The sequence below is a fragment of the Anomalospiza imberbis genome, chromosome 6 (genome assembly GCF_031753505.1).
Source record: "Anomalospiza imberbis isolate Cuckoo-Finch-1a 21T00152 chromosome 6, ASM3175350v1, whole genome shotgun sequence".
Taxonomy (NCBI): Eukaryota; Metazoa; Chordata; class Aves; order Passeriformes; family Viduidae; genus Anomalospiza; species Anomalospiza imberbis.
Genome location: NC_089686.1, coordinates 13981633 through 14000272, shown reverse-complemented (window position 1 = coordinate 14000272; position 18640 = coordinate 13981633). Strand labels below are relative to the sequence as shown.

The following is an 18640-nucleotide window of genomic DNA, read 5'->3' as shown; positions in this document are numbered from 1 at the left end:
TGCAGGTAACCATCAGTCATGCTTTACAGGAAGAGAAGTGTGGAGTGTGAGTCCCTTTAACACCATGCTCTCATGCATGTGGCAGAACTGAAGGTTAAAGGGGAATCTTAAATGTCTTTGAGCTTCATTCCAGCTAGAGCACTACTGTTACGGGATTTTAAAATTATTTTTCATTTTGTCAACATGCCTTCATCTTCTCCTCAGCCCAGATCAGCCTTCTCTTGCCACATATTTAATATGAAGAGAGCTGTCCCAGTGCAGCAGTTTCTGTCTCATTAGCAAATACTTGTAATTTGGCTTCCTTAGCATCAGTATGTGAGGGTTGAAAATGGACCAGTTCTTTTTCTTCAGTCTTCTACTTGCTTTTGAGAATCAAAACCTGTTTCAGATGGCCCATCTGGCATTCGTCAGGTTCTCAAATGTACTGCACACCTACAAATGACTATACTAAGTCATAACAGAGGCTTATGCAGTAGTGTTTCATGTATCTGACAGTGGCCCAAACTGGGTACTTAAATAGTTTATCAGAACAGGACAAGACTGAAAATTCAAAAGAAACAGTAGTTTTGACTAATTTTATTTTTCAGATGTAGAGATAATATTTCCATTTTGATGGACAAATGCTTTCCTGGGAAAAATAAACCAGGTAAGAGGACCAATTTTAAAATACTTATTTACTGAAATTTTTACCTATTTTAATTCTTCCTTTCAATCAGGAACAACAAAGTGGCATTAATTAGATTGGTGCTTAAGACAAGTCTAGACTCTTATTTTGGCTGCAGTTAGCACACTACAGACACTCTGTTGTTTCTGGTTAAGCACAGTATTAATTTCATTCAAACATGAGATGTGTAAATTGATTTTTCACCACTGAATTTTAGATATGGAAATTTAAGAAGTAGTGCAGTCTTGAAATATAGATTGTTCCTATTTGGCGCAGATGATTTGCTGAGTACATTATTTTTTTTTTAACTGACTGTATTAGAAATACACTTTCCTGGGATCTTGCTCTTTAGTTATTTTCAGCTATTCCTGGTGATCAGAAGAGTTTTCTCATTCAAGTGTGACTTGTTTGTTTTTTCAGTGGTCTAATGTTTCATGTATTATTTAGTATATGTTTCAGTCTTGAACTGATGAAGTTCTGAGATAACATTGAATTTCCTTTTCCACATTTTTAAATATAGACATAAGAAATACTATGTAAATAAGCATTCGTTGGTGAAAATTGGCCTATTAGGGTTTTTTACGACTGACTGTTTTCTTCATTGCAATAAACATGTAAAAAACAGTGATGCTGTCATCACTGGGTAATGAACCTTGGTATAATTTTTTTCTAAAATGTGTAGTAAAGACATAATTATTATGAGTTTATAAATAACCATTTCAAGAATAGCATAAGTAGTGCATGCATAATTTCTGTCTCTTTTGTAGTAAAAGTGAATGATTAAAATGTTTTCAAATAGAAATTAATTGGAAGTGCCATTTCTTTAGATGAAATAGCCAAATATATGGAAAAGGTGAAGGTACTCAGCTATGAAGAGAAACCTGTGTATCAGCATTTCCGAGAAATACTTCTGCAAGGTCTCAAGGCCATTGGACAAAAAGATGATGGTGTGCTTGACTTTGGCTTGGCAGAGAATGGAGACTTTCAGAGAAAACCCATGCAAAAGGTTTTACTCTAAAAATTCATGTCACCTTTTATTGCATTTGGTTGAGTAAGAGTTAGTGGTGTTGGAAGTAGGTGTCACAACTTAATACAGTAGCAAATAATTAAATAGTAAAATGTTTAAGTCCTAGTTCACACATTATTTTTCTAATTAAACTTAACTAATTGTTAATAAAACTTAATACAGAATGATGTTTATAGAGGTACTTTCACAGTAGGTAATACCTTAGATGACAAAATTTGTATATCTAGATATAATGATGTTTGAACATTATTTTGGTTAATTTACTTATTTCTTTAAATTGGTAAAACTCCAGATTAATCAAAGTACATGTAAGATTAGTCTAATTTTGGTTTTGTATTAGTTTCCTTTCCATGACTAGTTCAAAGCTTAGTTTTAAGTATACGTCTTTATGCCAAGTGTTTGATTCTGGAATTCACATATTGATTTCACTAATCTAATATGTTATTTGGGAGTCTTAACTGTATTGGTAGGCTAGGGGTATTTTTTTCCTTGTATTTAAGAAGTCTTAAACTCTGGACTTCAATTCCAATTTGAGTACAGTATTAAGGACTTTTTAAGCTTTAGGGAAAGTGTATGTTAAAGCAGCTTATGCCCATAAAAAGGTGGTCACATAATGGGACAGTAATTATCATCTTCTACTTCAAAATGCGTTTATTACTTCTTTATTTACATTTGTTAATAGCAGCTGGGCAGTTTACTGGTTCCTTTAGATGAACCAGGGAACTGAGAATTATAATACAGGATAATCGTACAAGTACGTTGCTTGCTTACTGACATGATCAGCGGTGTGTTAGAGATGGGGGAAAGCAGGAAAAAAATCCCTGTAGGATTCTAAAGTCTTCTGAAGATGTATGTTCAGCATTTCTTAGATCTTTTTGCCCGGTAAATAGTATTTTGGCTAAAATCATACAGCTGTGGTCTCTATATTAATGTTTTCTGCTGAACTGAGTGTAAAGGTCCCTCCAAAAGTGGAGTTTGATAGTGTAAGTTCTGTTCCCCCTGTAGTTTGATATGGCTTGAGACCTGTATTTTGGGGAAAAAATAACCTGTCTTTAATGGTTGGCTGGTTTCTTTGCTGAGTAAGTTGGCCTGCTGCAGAGCCAACATCTGTGACCTGTAATGTCCTTGTCCAGCAGAGATGTCTGGTGCACATTTGCAATGGAATAAAAACTTCAAAAATATTGGTTTTTTAGCCTGTATCACTCAGGACCATTCCCAAAGGGTAGGATAATCCTTTTCCATAGGTTCTTACCTCCTGACATCAAATAGAAGTAAGCCTTTTCAGAGGGTTTCTTTTTTTTTAGTATACTTTGAGAACCATATACATGGTCAGCTTACTCAGTTGTCACAAATACAATAAAACAGGGAGTGCTACTGGCCCACTTGAGTAAGTGTTTTCAGCTGTCTGCTTCATATTTCAGTGGACTTGATGCTGCTTCATGCCAGCTACTGCTAGAGTGTCTGGACAGAATAAGATTGGTGGCCATCATAACCGTCTTGCTTTTGACCAAACATCAGGACAGATGGCTCTTCCTTCTATGTTGGGTTTTGTAGGCCTTGCAGTATAGTCTATGGTAGAAGATGGTTTAGTGTTTTAAAGATAACCTCCAAATTCCAAACTTCATTAAAATTACTCTTCATAAAGATAATTTGCCATTGATCAGTAGCATTTTGCCCCTGAAAGCCAGGATCTTCTATCATGTGCTGAATTTTGTTTGGCATGCCTAATGCCTAATTTGAAAAAGAAAAACACAGTTTGGCATCCACCCTTAAGAAGATTGTGACCTCTAACACAAAATATCTATGACATTTTGGCTCTACTGATTTTTTAATCACAGCAGGTCTTAACCCACTTATTCTTAATTTCTTTTGGTGCAATCAACCATAATATTTTCTTAAAACAGTGTTATTTGATGTTTTGAAGTTATGGTGTTTCATAGCTAGGAGATAATATTTCTAGCTTCTGTGTAAATACATTCTTAGAATGTCGGATTCTCCTGTGCTATCAGCTAATTGAGCCATGGTGGGCATTTATAGGTTACATATAAACATGGTTGTTCTGGAATCTCAGTCATTCTCAGTATTGGTATCTGGGTAAAAGTCACAGATGTTTGCTGTATTAAAAGTTAGCTTTTTTCTATATCATGTCTCAAGTTTCCCCAGATGTATGAGTAAATGAAACATATTCCACAGCTGTGCTCGAGGTTTTTTCTTTTTTTTTCTGTATAGTAAACATGCTAGTTTGTGAGTGTGGTATTCTCTAGTAGTTCTAGACAAATGAGAAGCTAGCAGTACCACGTATTGAAGGGAGTATTTCAAGCTCTTGACTAAATTATTTAGAGCAAGGACCACGTTTTACTGTTGTTCAGTGCTGAAGAGTGTCTGGGAAATACTGGGAGTAAAGTAGCCTGGAAAAATACAGATCTTAGTGATTTGTGGTTCCTTCTAATGTTCAGGTTCAGTTGTGCAGGTGTTGCTTTTGTCAGGTAAATGCTGCCTGATTTTTACTGCTATGTAATTCACCTGCATCAAGATTAAGAAACCACTTTTTATTAAATAAGCTTGGAAACAAGATAAATGTATTTTGCTTTTGTGTAATATGTATTGAATATCTGTTTTTCTGATGAGCATTTAAAATGTTTCCTAGTACAATTGGGAGGAATGCATTATCTCTCATATAAAAGCAGTACAGTGCTGAGATAGTCCTCCTTAATTTTGGTCAGAATGAACAAAAGTGTCTGTGTTTATTCCTGCCTAATGCATCACAAATCTGCTGACATGCTAACCTTGGAGTCTTGGCTGGCGGTAATCAGGCCTGTGCACCGGCAGGAAAGATGTACCTAATGCACTCCATCAGTGCAGTTTGCATATGGAAGTTCTCACAGGGGAGCTGCCCTGTGCCAGCTGAGGGTTACCTGCCCACTGCAGTTATTGTATGTAATTATCGAACCAATCTGTTCAGCCCAGCAGGGTTTAGATGGTAATCATGAAGCAACACTTTGGAAAGGAAAGATGTAATGCACTCTCCCCTTCTCCCTTGAGCTGTGTGAAGTTGTAGCCACTTTTAAAGCTGTGTTAGTAAAGCTCTAGTCTCACACAATTAAAAAATAAATAAAGAAAGAAAAAAGAAAAGTAAAACTCCTCCAGTGTTCAATGCTTTTCATGTATGCCTGATGCAGGTCACTTCATCTTTTGCAAAAATCATGGCTTTAAAACAATAATTTTCCATAACTACTTCAGGAATACTTTGCAATAGTAAGATTAAAGAGTTCTATCTATTTAGAGGTTTTAAGATAAGGTACCTTGAAGGGAGTTCAGATTTTCCAAATACCTCTCTTTGGAGCAGAACCCATGGTTGCTATTAAAAAGAAAAAGTACTTTCAGTGAGTATTTGCTGCTTTTGAGCTGTGCAAAGAAAACCTTAAGAAGCGAGAATCCAAATAAACTTGAATTTAATGTGGTGTAATTTTTTTAGAAAACCCAATTAATATGAACTTGGGATAAAATGTTATGTGTTCTTTAATTTTTTCAGATTGTTCCTTTTGTAACATTTATTCAGCGTAAGATAAAAAAACCCCAGGTTATGATCACACCACCTCATGTTTGCCTAAATCAAAATTTCAGCTGCTAAAGTGGTTAGGTAACTGTTGTTTCAAACTGTGTATGGCTTAGTACCAGTGTTCTTGTGTTAATACAGGAATACATTTTTTCTATGACTGGAGACATTTTATAATATATAATATAATATAAAATAAGGAAATATTTTGTGAGGATATTTTCTGCTTTACATGGTCTTTCCTGCCCTTGAGTTCAACTGCTATTTTTTTTAATTTTTTTTTTTTCAGAAAAGAAGTAAGGCAGCAGCTGCAGCCAGTGAGAGCACTGAGGCAAAAATGGAAGATACAGGAAGTCCAAAGAAAAAGAAAGCTGCTATTTCTAGTAAGTCAAAAGATTGTTCTGACAGTCACATGTACTGATGTGGCAGGATACCTTGGCTAAAGTCCAGACCCTCACACAGCCACTTGCTCCCTTCCTCAGTGGGACAGAAGGAGAAAATAGGATGGGAAAACCCATTAATTAAAACAAAGATGAAAATATCTTTTACTGTTTACTGTTTTGGGCAAACCAGACTCAACTTGGGGAAAGTAAATGTAATACATTGCAAATTTAAAAAAATTTGCATAGCAACAAACATTAAAACACCTTTCCTTCCCCTTCCCTCAAGGTCAACCTAACTGCTTCACCCTAAACTCTACCACTCTTCTTGTTCAGTGCGGGGTCCTGCAGGGGAAGTGTGCTGTGGTGTCTGCTGCTCCTTCATCCTTACGTTTTCTCCCTCCTCCAGTGTGGGCTCTCTCTTTTGGGTTGCAGTCTTTTCAGTGAGAAAAAAAAAAAGTTTTTTTTTTCCAGGCTGGGCTCTCACATGAGTTCAAGGAGATACCTCCTCCATTCTGGGTCCTTCCTGAGCTACAGGGAATATGTGCTCTGGGGCAATGGAATACCACTTCCACCTCTGACTTTGGTGTTCTGTCTGATGTTTCCCACTCTTCTCCCTGCACTGCTACTCCCTTTCTACCTGTCCAGTGATTTTTTTTATCCTTTCTTAAATCTTTCCACAGAGGTGCCACAAACAAATTTGGCTCAGCTTTGGCCTACAGTGGGTTTGTACCGGAGCCAGCTGGAAAGGGCTGTGTCAGGCACAGGAGAGCAGCTGGTCTCCCCACAGAGGCTAGCCCTGAAGCTGACCTCAGCTTACCAAAACCCAGCCACATAAAATACCCAATAGAACCTTTAGCAGTTTAAGTGCTTTTGATCTTTTGCGATTTCTTTTTAGATTAACTTTATTTAATAAAGTTAAAATATTTCAACTTTCTATGTAAGAAAGGATTATACTCCAATTAAGTAGTGCCCAAAGCTGGTGGAATTGCTAGGTGATAAAAATTGGTAGCTGAACTAATTTCTTTTTATTTTGCCATCGTTCATTCTCTGCACATTCTCATTTTTGTCCTCCTGTCTTGTCCAGCTCACTGTTAAAACATGCTGACTCCTCAGGATTCCTCTGCACCACAGAGTGTTAAAGCCAAGGGCTAACAGCAGCAGATTCCAAAAGCAAGCATGTTTAAAGTCAAGGAAAGGATTATCTATAAGGATAGAAAATGCTGAAGCTATTATTTCAACATAATTTGGCATAGTTTCAGTGCTGTATGGAAAAAGTCATGGACAGATAAAGTAGGATTATTGAAAATCCAGTGTGAGAAATCTTCAATAGATCTGTATAGGGAAAGCTGGTGCTGAATGTCCAGTTAAACTGCTTTATGGATCCAACCTTGTAGTGCCTTTATGTAAATGTGAACTGAATTCAAGTAATAGCAAAGATATTTTTCCTAAAGAATTTTTGATTTATAATTTTAAGTAAAATACCAGATGTTGTCTGTGGTCAAATAGTCTAAAAATAAAGCAGTAGGACTGAAGTCTACCCTAAAGCAAATCTTGTTTAAAAATGGTTTGATGGAGTATTGCAGGATGGGAAGCTGTAAACTTTCAAAGACAGTAATAAAATTGGTGAGTTCTGGATTTAACCTGGTATACTTACTCAAACTGTGTGACCAAGTACAAGGAATGAAGCTAATGTTATTCCAGGAGGTGACTCTGCTTTGGTAATTTTCAGCTGTTCATATTAGAGAATTTTAATCATTAAGACCAGTGATTATTTCTCTTTTTTGAATGCGTATTTACTTATCGATTTCAATTTATTATAAATTCTCTAGTCTGTCAGTAGCTGAAAAAGTATTAATTGGATTATACTTTCTTTCAAAGCAATAGAATGATCTTACATGATGCTGATACAGTTTTAGCATTTTAGATATAATTTAAGGCTTTTAAACAAAATACTTAATACAGTTAACTATTTTCTGTGATTTGATACACATGCACAGAACATACTTTCTTTTCTTATATTGTACTACTTTTTCCTGGGATTGTAAATTGCAATTCTTATAGAAGGAGATGGAAAATAACTTGAAGAATTGCAATCCAGGTGGTAACATCACCTTTTTGTAAACAATGAGTTTTTTTCAGACTAAGTAAAGGTATTTGGGAGGCTGTATAGATTTTCAACATAAGCTTAAATGAGAAAAACTTGCTAGTTCAATAAAGTTACAGATGATGAAATGGCTATAATTTGACCTTTTTACACTACTCAATTTAATGAATACCAAGTAGAGGGAGTATATAAAATGCTTTCAGGTGAAATGTGGTACATGTACTTACTCATTTGGTTCTCTCCAAATTTGGAATTAAAAACTTTACCAACTATTACATGATTCATAAGCCTGTTTTGAAGGAAAGGGCAACTGTTTCATAATCTTTTCTGATTCTGATGCTTTTATAGTTCGAAAAGGGCTGATTATTATAGAAATACTTAAAACTGTTTCCAAATCTGACTAGTTTTGTGTTACCATGGACTTGTTTCTCCATTAAATGGTTTTCCCTCTGACTTAACAAAAATTCTGAAGTTCAGTAAAATGGATATTTTCTTGATACCTCTTAGTTGTACAATTTGAGGTTGAGTCATATAGGAATGCTTTAAAAGATGTTGAAATTCTATATTATTGGTTTCTAAGGGGCCTAAATATGGTGGAATGGTGGTTGCTCTTCAGGTATTCAAACAACATCTTGTAAGTGTTTCAACAGAAAGCAATAGCAAGAAGAGCTGTGCAGCCTCTTGCTGTTCAGCTCCTCAGCATTAACCACATCTGACTATGCAGTTTGTCTTGTCCAGTCAAAAAGATTAGTTGTCCTCAAAAGATCCTGCTCAGCTGTGTGGCATTTTGAGTACCCTAAGGTGCTCAGTGGCCATAGGAAGTCTGCCAGTATTGAAGTCTGCTGGGGCTGGGGAGCCCCCAGACTTGCAGGAGAAGAAAAAAGGGCACTGAGAAAGGACAGTCATCTGGAAATTCTTGCTTCTGCTGTCAGCTGCCCTTGGTTGTTCTCAGTGTAAGAGTGGCCACATCACATGAGGTTGTTAAAGGCCTTCTCTTCCAGTCCTGTCAGCCATCAGTGTTTCTGGAGCAGTCAAGTGTCTATTTGGAAACAGAGTTTCAGAAAGCCCTTGAGAAACAAGCTGTGTTGGACTTTCAAAACAAGTTGCTTGAAGTTTGGTGGAATTATTAAATTGTTTTTTCTTTATATTAGTATGTTATCAGCTTTTCCTTTTTTTTCCTTGACATAATGAACCCATAGGCTTTCCTGAAATGGGGAATTTTGCAAGCTGTCCTTTATAAAGTAATATGGATGACGTTGAAGTATTATATTAGCCAATCTATCTCCACCAGGAAAAATGCTGTCAGAAGAGATGATTTCTATTTAAATGAGAAGCTTCCCCACGCCCCATAGCAGCTCCATTTTCAGTGTTAGCTGCCTTCGTGTACAGTAGTAAAATATAGAGGTTTATAAGTGATGATACTGTTAAAACAGAATACCAAACCTGGGCATACACTGTCCATATCCACCAATGCTCCTGCAGGGGTGTAGTGCATAATATGAAAGGACTAGTATGCTTATTTTTGATCAGTTTGATGGAATAGGCAGATAGACAGACATCCTCAGTGGAAATCTCATAAATAATGGAAAAACAAGGATTTCATGAGAATTTGTGAATAATCCTAGGTTCAAAGCTACAATAGAAATAAAACAACTACCCCAGCAGCTCTTTTTAAATCTCAGGGTTGAAGAAGATTGGATTAGAGCAATACAGATTTTTTTTAGAATAGCCTTTTTTATTTTCTCTTCTGCATTTTTAAGACAGTTTTGGGATTTATTAATTAGAACATATAAAGAAAAATACTAAAGTAGATATGACAATGAAAATACAGTATTTTTAAATATACTTTTAAAATAGTCATTACTACTAAGGGTGGGAATTCTGCAGGTCTGTATTGCTGGATAGCATCTACCATGTTAAAATCTTAACTGGAGTTTCTGGTTACTCTTGCAATATAAAAAAAATAACTATGTGAACAGCTCCAATATGAAAATGGTCATTCTGATGGATTGATTATAAGAACATTCTAAAATGGTGGTTTAATATTATTTCTCAGTTAATAGGTACTTAGCTTTATGCTTATTTACCTTTCATGGCATTGCATAAATCAGTATCTGGGTTATTGTCTTAAACCTCTTTTTCTTTATTCAAGTAAGATTTGTTATTTAATGTCCACTTAGGTTCATTTTTGCATTTAGAGAATTATTGGTCTTGTCACCAAACTTTAGGAGAAAGCAAGTCATAGCTTTATGGTGCCACTTGTTACTTGTCTTTTTACTCTGTACCAATGCCCACATTGCATTTATCTTGTACCCTAAAAAACTTATTTTCTGTAGAACTTGTACTGCACAATAGTTCTACTTGTGTAATATGTGTCTTCCTTCTTGTGGAAGATTTGGTATTGACTACTATCTGTTACAGACTCCAGGAGGAAGTAGATACAAGTTTTAAAACTGTGTATCCATCTCTTTGCTTGGTGACTGAAAGATCTGTCCCTTTCTGTGCCCTTCTTAGCCTTCCTTCCCTTTCCTGTCTCAGGAATGTTTCAAGTTAAATGTTCTAGTACAAGAGTTATGTGGTCTGGTTTTAGAAGTTAAAAACATGTGCTGCAATGTTTTATCTAGAAATTACCAGAAAGATCTGAGTTTTAAGCAGAGAAATACTGTTTTCAGTTGCCTGAAATATTGACAAACTCACTTCTATATTTTGCATTAAGTATATTCAAACACAATGTGAAGTGATCTGCCTTTTTATGCCTACCCCGAGATTGTTTGAGGATCTTCAAAAGCTATTTAAATTAGAAAAGGTGTGGTAGGAGGTGTTTTTAATGTTAAAGATTTTTAAATATTGTGGATAGAGAGGTTAAAATAGACTTGTTTTACATTTATTTTATCTTTGTGGTTCTTCAAGTATAGTAGGGTTTTCTTGGCAATTTGCAAGTGACAAATTCAGTGAGAATTACTTTGAACATGTGAACACTAATCATAATAAAGGGAAAAAATTAGTGTCCAACATGTAAAGTATGGGAGTGCTACTGTGTACTTCTGTGTGTGCTTGGAACACAGTTCCTTATTTAATCTACCTTTTTATTTTAGACTTGCTTCTGTACAATACTTTCAGATAATTTCTAGCACTTAAACACATTTAAAATGTCAGTAATTTATTTTCCCTTTTTACATTTAATGGGACTTTCTTGTGTTTGATGCTAATAAAAAGTATTAAAACAAAACACCTTGTAACGAAAAATTTCCATGTGTAAGGTTTTGTATAATGACATTACATGTAGAACTAGGTAATTTAGGAAAAAAAAAAGTTATGTCTGCTCTTTTGGTTGTTTTTCTGTGACCTGAAGATGAATTGCAGTATGTTGAACAAGTATTACAATTCAAACTCAGATATAAAATTTGCAAGTGAAATTTTTCTACAGGAAAGAAAAATTGTACTGCAGTGACTCAGATTTTTACAGGGAACTAACCTTTTGCAAGATTGCAAGTAATGTTTTGAATTAAAATGCCTTCCTCCTGCAAATTGCTGTGTGGCAAAGAGGAAGGTTAATTTCAGACACATGCTGCATGGGATGAGTGATTTCTGTTTATGTACAATTGTGTTTTGAAATATCTTCAGTGAAGCAATTTTTGCAAATAGAAGTAAACCAGTTTCAGTTTCATCTGGAACAATTTTATATGAAGATTTTTAAAAGACCACTTATATATTTGATGATATCTGTAAGAAATACACAGGCATAAAGTCATAAATAATAGATTCTTGTGTTCTGGTATTTTTCCTTACGAGAATATGAAAAGTATTTGCTTTATATTTTGCAGGAAAGGGAGTACTTGGCAGAACAGAGTAGCTAAAGCTAAGCTCCATCCCATAATTTCACTGACTTTTCTCCCTCATCCCTACCCCACAGTCATATATTTACTGGAATTCAAGACTATATTTGCATTCTTTGGCCTCTCCTTTTTTTTTCCTGAGTTGTATTTCTGAATTCTTGTAGAAAAAGGGCTGCTGTGAAAACAGAAAAAGCCAACTAACCACAACTACTATTTGTCACCCTTGCAATTTCTTCAGCAGCTTCAGAGTACTGAAAAATGCTTGTGTGAGAAGTGTTATTCACCAGGTTTTTTCAGTTATGCAGGGGTTCCCTGGCTGAACTGGGAAAGAGCTTGTCAGAGGACTCTGCCTTAAAAGAAGGAAGAGTCTTCTTAAAAGAAGACTTCATCTTCTTACAATCTTCTTAAAAGAAGATTTTGTCTTTTATCTTCTTCAAAAGAAAAGTATCTCTTCATTGGCACCATATTCAAACTGCCCAAAGTGATTGGAGAATGTTGGTGTTTAACTCATTAAATGCTGCAGCCTGGCCTAGGTTCCCACCTGATGTTTGCAGCTGGTTGCTGAATGTAGTCTTCAGCTTCCAACACTATTTTCTTATTCCTTCCATATATAAATAACAAATGTATGGGTTCTATTTTCTTGTTTCCTTTTTCAATCTGATGATTGCAGAACCCTTTTAAGGGCAGTTGAAGAAAAAAGGTCTCCTAGAGAGTCATCTAGCAAAATGACTTGGTTATTTGATACCACCAAAGACAGCTGAAATATACCTGAAACACATTTTACAAGAGAAAAGGGATACTGTGATCAGGAAGAATTTTGAAGAACTGGCAGTTCTCAGTTTAGCTGCTTTGGAAACCACAAGTATGTATTTATTACTTAAATTAGTAACAAAATTATTCTGGGGAATAATTTATTGCACTGAGATCTGATGCAGTGGCATATGTAAGGATGTAGATTAGGGACAGGATTATTCCTACCTTATCACTTCTCAGGTTAACTGTAGCAATTTCACATATTTATGTTTGGAATAATTTAATACAGGTGTGTAGTTGCCTGTATTAAAGCAACATCAGTCCTAACACTGTCCTGCTGTGGCATATGGGGTGTCTGCACAGAAATGATGATTGAGCTTCATCCAAGTGGATACCAGTTGAGAGCATCTCTTCCAGAGAACTCCACCACATCATCTACCACTCCAGATTTACTGAACTTTGTTTCTTAAAGAGGTAAACATAGAGCAAAAAGTGTGTGTAAGACTGTGCGCACATATGCATAGATATTAGGTTTGGGTTTCTTTTTGAGAAAGGAAACCTTGTAGTGTCTGATCAATGTACTCCACCACTTCATGACTGCAAATTTGATTTTAGAGCTACAATTGCTGGAACTCTTTAACCCATTAGCTGGAGACTGGCATGTACTTAGCCTTTGTCAGGTGTAGATTCAGCATATGGAAGTGATATAGTTGGCTCATTTCTAGCATGCTATTAGATATTTGTCACTTACCTGATGTTTGATGACAGTCTAAAATCCCTACGTGGCTCTGTTTTCAGATATTCTAACCTATGATGTAAATTAGAAGTCACCTAAATCCTAACTGATTTTATCTGCTCAGTTGCTGTGTTTTCATGTTTCCAAATCTCTCACTGTCCTCCTTTTCATCAAAGAAGGCAATTTAAACAGGAAAGTAGTGGCTTTGTTTTTACCAAAGAAACTTCTCTAATTTTACAAAAACTTCAATTTTTTGACCTGAGCACAGTTTTATTTCTTAGTCGTAAACCTTGTGTGGTTCTAAAACAGTGTATGTAGAATTGGAAGATGAGAAGGGACATCAAGAAGAGATCTCTATACACCAGTCTAATGAATTTATGTTGGTATTAATCTTGATAGATGCTAAAATTTTGTCTCAAAACCTGTATGATTATTCTAAAACTTCCCTGGTCAGCACCACTTGTAATACTTAACTGTCCTTACTATTACAGAGGATTTAATAAGGGGCAGTATTTTAATATTTTTATTACCTAATATGAATTTCCCTTAAGCTTAGTAGGTCTAGCCACTGTGGACATGAAACTCACACTCATTTTATGCAGCAACCTTTTGCACATCATATGTCTCCCGTTTTATTTTTACTCTCTTCAGATAAACTAGTTAAATTCAATATTTTCTTCTTGTTTTTGTTAGAGAACTGGAAACCACTTTTTCTCCCCATTTTTCTCAGACCTTTTTTGTAGGACAGAGCCCAGAACTATACACAGTACTGCTGGGTTTCTTTTGTAAAGCTTTGTTTTACATTGTTCTCTGCCTTGACTCACCCAAGTTTACTCATTAAGCTTCAATGATCAGTGACTCCCACTGCTCAAAGTCTTAAGCAAGAAGCTTCTTTCTTCAGGACTTCCATGAAATTCAGTTTTGCTTTTCTTTACCTGTACACTTGACATGGACTGTGGAATTATATATAGTTTTAAAAGCAAAAACTGAAGTAGTTAGGCATGCTATCTTCAAGGAGGAATTTAGGAATTTAGAATTAAGAAGAAAAATAAAATTGCATGACTAGGAGATGAAAAATATTTAATTGTTACTGTATATGGAAATGGTAGGCATTTTTATTATGTGTAATATTTTTTATCAAAGTAACTGCAGTAGAATGCGATTCACAGAAATTAGCAGTGATGTTTTGTTTTCTTCCTTTTTCCTGGTAGAAGGCAGGCAAGAATCAAATTGCAGGGAGGTTTTATTATTGCTTTTAGGTATAGTCTCTTTGAATAACCTGCCTGCCAGGTTTACTAGGAATCTTATTTAGATGGGATTATTCCTTACCTTTGTTAATAAAATATTGTCAAGTGATAGCTTGAATCTAGGCACAGTTGCACTGGAAGCTGAGCTGATTTAACAGCTGACATGGCCGAACAGAAATCTGCCTTTCTTTTTCAATTGTGTGCCTTCTACATCCCCTTGTATAAACTCCATTCAGAATGCTCTAAGATGCCACATTTCACTAAACTGTGGGCATACAGACCAAAATTTTGTTGCTAAGTGTCCTAGTTTCAGCTGGGATAGATTTAATTTCCTTTGTAGTAGCTGGTGAAGTGCTGTGTTTTGGATTCATTATGAAAGTATTGTGGATAACACAGATGTTTTGGCTGTTGCTGAGCAGTGCTTACCCTAAGTCAAGGACCTTCCAGTTTCCTGTGCTCTGACAATGAGGAGCTTCACAAGAAGCCAGGAGGGAGCACAGCCAGGCCAGCTGATCCAAACTGTCCAGAGGGATATTCCATACCATGGAATGTCATGCCCAATATATAAATTGGTGGAGTTGGCTGGGAGGGGCCAGTTACTGCTGGGGGGCAGGCTGGGCATCAGTCATTGAGTGATGAGTTCTTGTATTGTGCATCACTTGTGGGTTGGGGCTTTTTAACATCTGTGGTAATTAATCTTTCTTTTTACTTTTTTTATTATATTTTACTTTATTGTAATTATTAAACTGTTCCTATTTCAACCCGTGGGATTTTTTTCCTTTTTCCAATTCTCCTCCACTTCCCACTGGGAAGGGAGGGGAGGGGGACTGAATGAATGAACACTACATGGTAGGTAGTTACTCTCCGGGGTTAAATTGTGATCCCAGAGCTAGATGAGCTTAGCACAAGGTCCAAAAAATAGCTCAATACTGGAAAGCATTATAAAACTAAAAGTTGGCACATGGGGAGGAAGGAGGGGTGTAGGTTTTGTAGAGGATCTAATTCTTTTGGTGAAGATGAGCTAAAAAATGACTCAACTCCATGTGATGATACTCTTGGAGAAGTTGAGCTGAAAAACATGTTTTTTAGGAGGTCAGTGCCCAGAAATAGTTGTATATTCTCCTCTGTTCATGTCATATTCTCTATCCCCACTTAAATCTCAATGAATGCTATGAGTTCAGCTATCCTTTTACAAACTAGAAGTTTTATCTTGTGATCTGTTTTTGTTATTTTATTTAACACTGTCAATCTTCTTGTTTTATTTGAATTGCAGATGCAATTGCTACCAGAACCAAGAAGATGACCTCACCAAAACCCAAGAAAAGCACAGCAACCAGAAAGAGAGTCCAGAAGTAAATAATATATGGAGCAGCAAATTAAGTTGCTCTGTGGCTCATTTCTGATTTTTTTTTTTTTTTTTTTTTTTTTTTTGTTGTTGTTGGTAGCACTGGAATCTTTTTCTTTCCTTTTTAAATGATGAATCCGGTAAAAACATGGACTGCTGTTTGTACCTGTTTTTGAAGAATAAATGTTTTATTAAAATATTTGCATAATTTATGTACACATAAATACTAATGCAAAATTTTGCCAACTTTTGAAGTGGGGATGCATTTTTATTCTTCATATACATGAATTCATGTCTTAAAGGCAAACTAAAAAAGAGTGCTTTTTTCCTGCTTTGTAATGTAGAGATAAAGCCTTATTTAATAGTTTCATTATGGATACTGTATAAGAAACAGCAGTGTTGCATCTGATTTCTCACAGTTCTGAGTAAAGTCATATTGGTAGTCACTTAAATGCACACTGAGATGAAGTCTGAAAAAGCAGAAATAGCTTTTAAATATATTTCAAGTGTTTGAATTAAAAACAGAATATAAGGCAAAAATCATGTCCTTCCATTCTAGTTTGTATAAAATGCATTAAATTCTTTGGAAGACAGGTACTGAATTTTAGCCTTTTTTTGCATAGTATTTGTGTTTGTATCACTTTTCCAATTATTCACAGTTTCTCTGGAAAGAAAGAGACCAGAATTTCAGACAAAGGGCCCAGGGCAAAGAAAAGAACCAACCAAAATCCAATGCCTATTCTCAACTACCCCCTCAGGTTTTCTTTTTATATTAGTGAAAAGACTAGAATATAATTGTGAGTAACTTTGTGCAGGATCTAGTTCCACTGAAATATCTCACATCTGCTTCCCACAGCAATAATGGTTTACCTTTTTAATACTTGAGGAACATGTAATGTTACAAATCCTTTTGTACAAGTACTTCCTTGGTTAGCTTTGAGTCCTCTCTTCAGAGTTATAAGTCAAAAAATAGTGTTGAATTCCAGTGTGAATTCAACTGGAATTCAGCACTGCTGCTTTTCATATGCCTACTGCAACATACACATAATAAGGCATGAACATCATTCTCATCAGGGCAACTGAAAGTTTGGCAAACCAAACGGAATCCATATGAGCCAGTGAGAGTGTATTTGTGTGGATGTCCAACTTGCTTGATTGTACAATGTCTGAGTAGCAACTCATGAGATTAAATAAATATCTTGTAGCATGAAATGTTGAATGAATGAAGAGTTTATGTTTTGAAACAAGGGAGTCTGTTGTTTTGAAATAAAACTGGAATACCATATTTAAGAAGTGCTTTCTCATTTCTGTTGACTGTTAGGATCGTTTTCCTGGGTATTAGCAAAGTGTGGCTAACAACTTTAAGCGTAGCATTCTCTTCATTTCATATGTAAAAATAGGATTGCTAAAGCCTCTCTCATGTTTAAAACTCCTCAAATCAAACTATCATTTTAATGACTTCGTTTAATCATTTTGTTCAGAAAGTATGTTACGCTGTTCTGAATAGCTATTGTCAGGAAGGCATACTGTATTCTCTTCCTTGTCACATACTCAAAGTTAATGTCATTCTTTTGTACTTCAGTTGTCTGACATTTTGGTTTTTTTAGTAACTTATTTACCAGTAAACTTCCTTTGATTACTTTCCAAGTTTCCAAACAGTGTGTTTTCTTTTGACACCACCAAAGCCAAATGGAACAAACAGTTATTTCCATATATTTGAAAAGAATGTTTTGAGGTGTGAATTTCATAAGCCAACCTTACCTCCTCCCACCCCAAAAATGTCCTGGAAAAAGATGTCCTGGCAGGTGTTCTGTGAAGGAAAAGTGTGCTTTTGATTCGAGGTGAATGTTGTTTCAGAGCTTGTCTCTGCTCACAAGGCACTGCAAAGCCCCAGGCTCCAGCCCACTGTAACTGCAGTAATGTTTAAAGCGTGGGATGGGCAGGAGGAGCGGAGGGGAAGGCTGTGATCATACCCGCAGCGCTGCCGTATGGATCACATACAGTGTGTGCTTGCACACATGTGTTCTCTGTGCTTTCCAAAGCACTGATGGGGAAATACAGCACTTCATGAGAGGCAGAGGATGCAGTCAGATTTTGTTGACATCCCCGTTTGAAAGTAAAGCCCCTAACACAAAAGAAGCAAGCTGCCTTTAGACTGCATTTACTGCTCTTGATGACTCCAGTTGTGTGTAAATATTAGAAAACAGCAGGGTCCTGCATTCCAAGAATCACTTGAGCAGTGCCATGAAGACAAGTGTCCTTACTAGTATTGTAGTCATACTCCCAAGCTCTCCTGCTGTTTCTAATCTGTGCGTGCAGCCGTGAAAAAACTGGACTGACATTTACAGGCACAGCAGGGAGATGCTTGAGAAGGGAATGTTAAAGACTCCGCTACCTATGTTTCAAAGTGGCCACCATACATGATAAATCTTCACAGGAGAACTAGTCAGCACTTCAGCTGATGGTGTAATGAGGATATTGATAATGAAGTACAGAATGCTTCTTTTAGAGCTTGAATGTTTTGCAGACAGATTGTTTATATTTTCCCCTAATCTAAAATATCTGGAGAGACAGTCAAATTCAGGATGGATATAATGTATTTTTTAAATGGTGCTGGTTTGATAATTTTGACAGGATTATTTTCTAATAAGTTAATATAAATTAATAATTACCAATATTTGCTGCAGCTAGCATTAAGAAAGGGGTCAGTTGCTTTCCTGAGTAGTTTGACAGACTTTTCTCACTGTTTTGTCCCAGTGAGCTGCCAGATTTGGGATGCCATAATACCAGTAATGCAATTAGGTTTTCTGCACGTTGTCTGGTTGACTTCTCAGTTAAGAGTTTCTTTCCCTTTGGGAATAAGACTAGACAGACTGTCATTTGCTATTACTAATTCTGCTTAGCATTATCACTGGAGCTTTTTTGTAATTAGCTATCTTAGTTGGCTCTTAAATTTTAATAGCCAATTGAAGCTACATTTTAGCCAAGT

The 18640-nt window shown here is 35.9% G+C and overlaps 1 protein-coding gene across 1 annotated transcript in view; it reads left to right on the top strand.

Annotated features, from left to right (window-relative positions):
* VRK1 (VRK serine/threonine kinase 1) overlaps positions 1-17298 on the top strand; it is a 33557-nt gene extending 16259 nt beyond the window's left edge. Inside the window, exons 10-13 of the mRNA XM_068192467.1 lie at positions 588-646; positions 1492-1670; positions 5537-5630; positions 15580-17298. Of these exons, the coding sequence (XP_068048568.1) occupies positions 588-646; positions 1492-1670; positions 5537-5630; positions 15580-15662 (415 nt within the window). The 3' untranslated portion in view covers positions 15663-17298. The remainder of the gene's footprint in view (positions 1-587; positions 647-1491; positions 1671-5536; positions 5631-15579) is intronic.
* The last annotated feature ends 1342 nt before the right edge of the window (positions 17299-18640 follow it).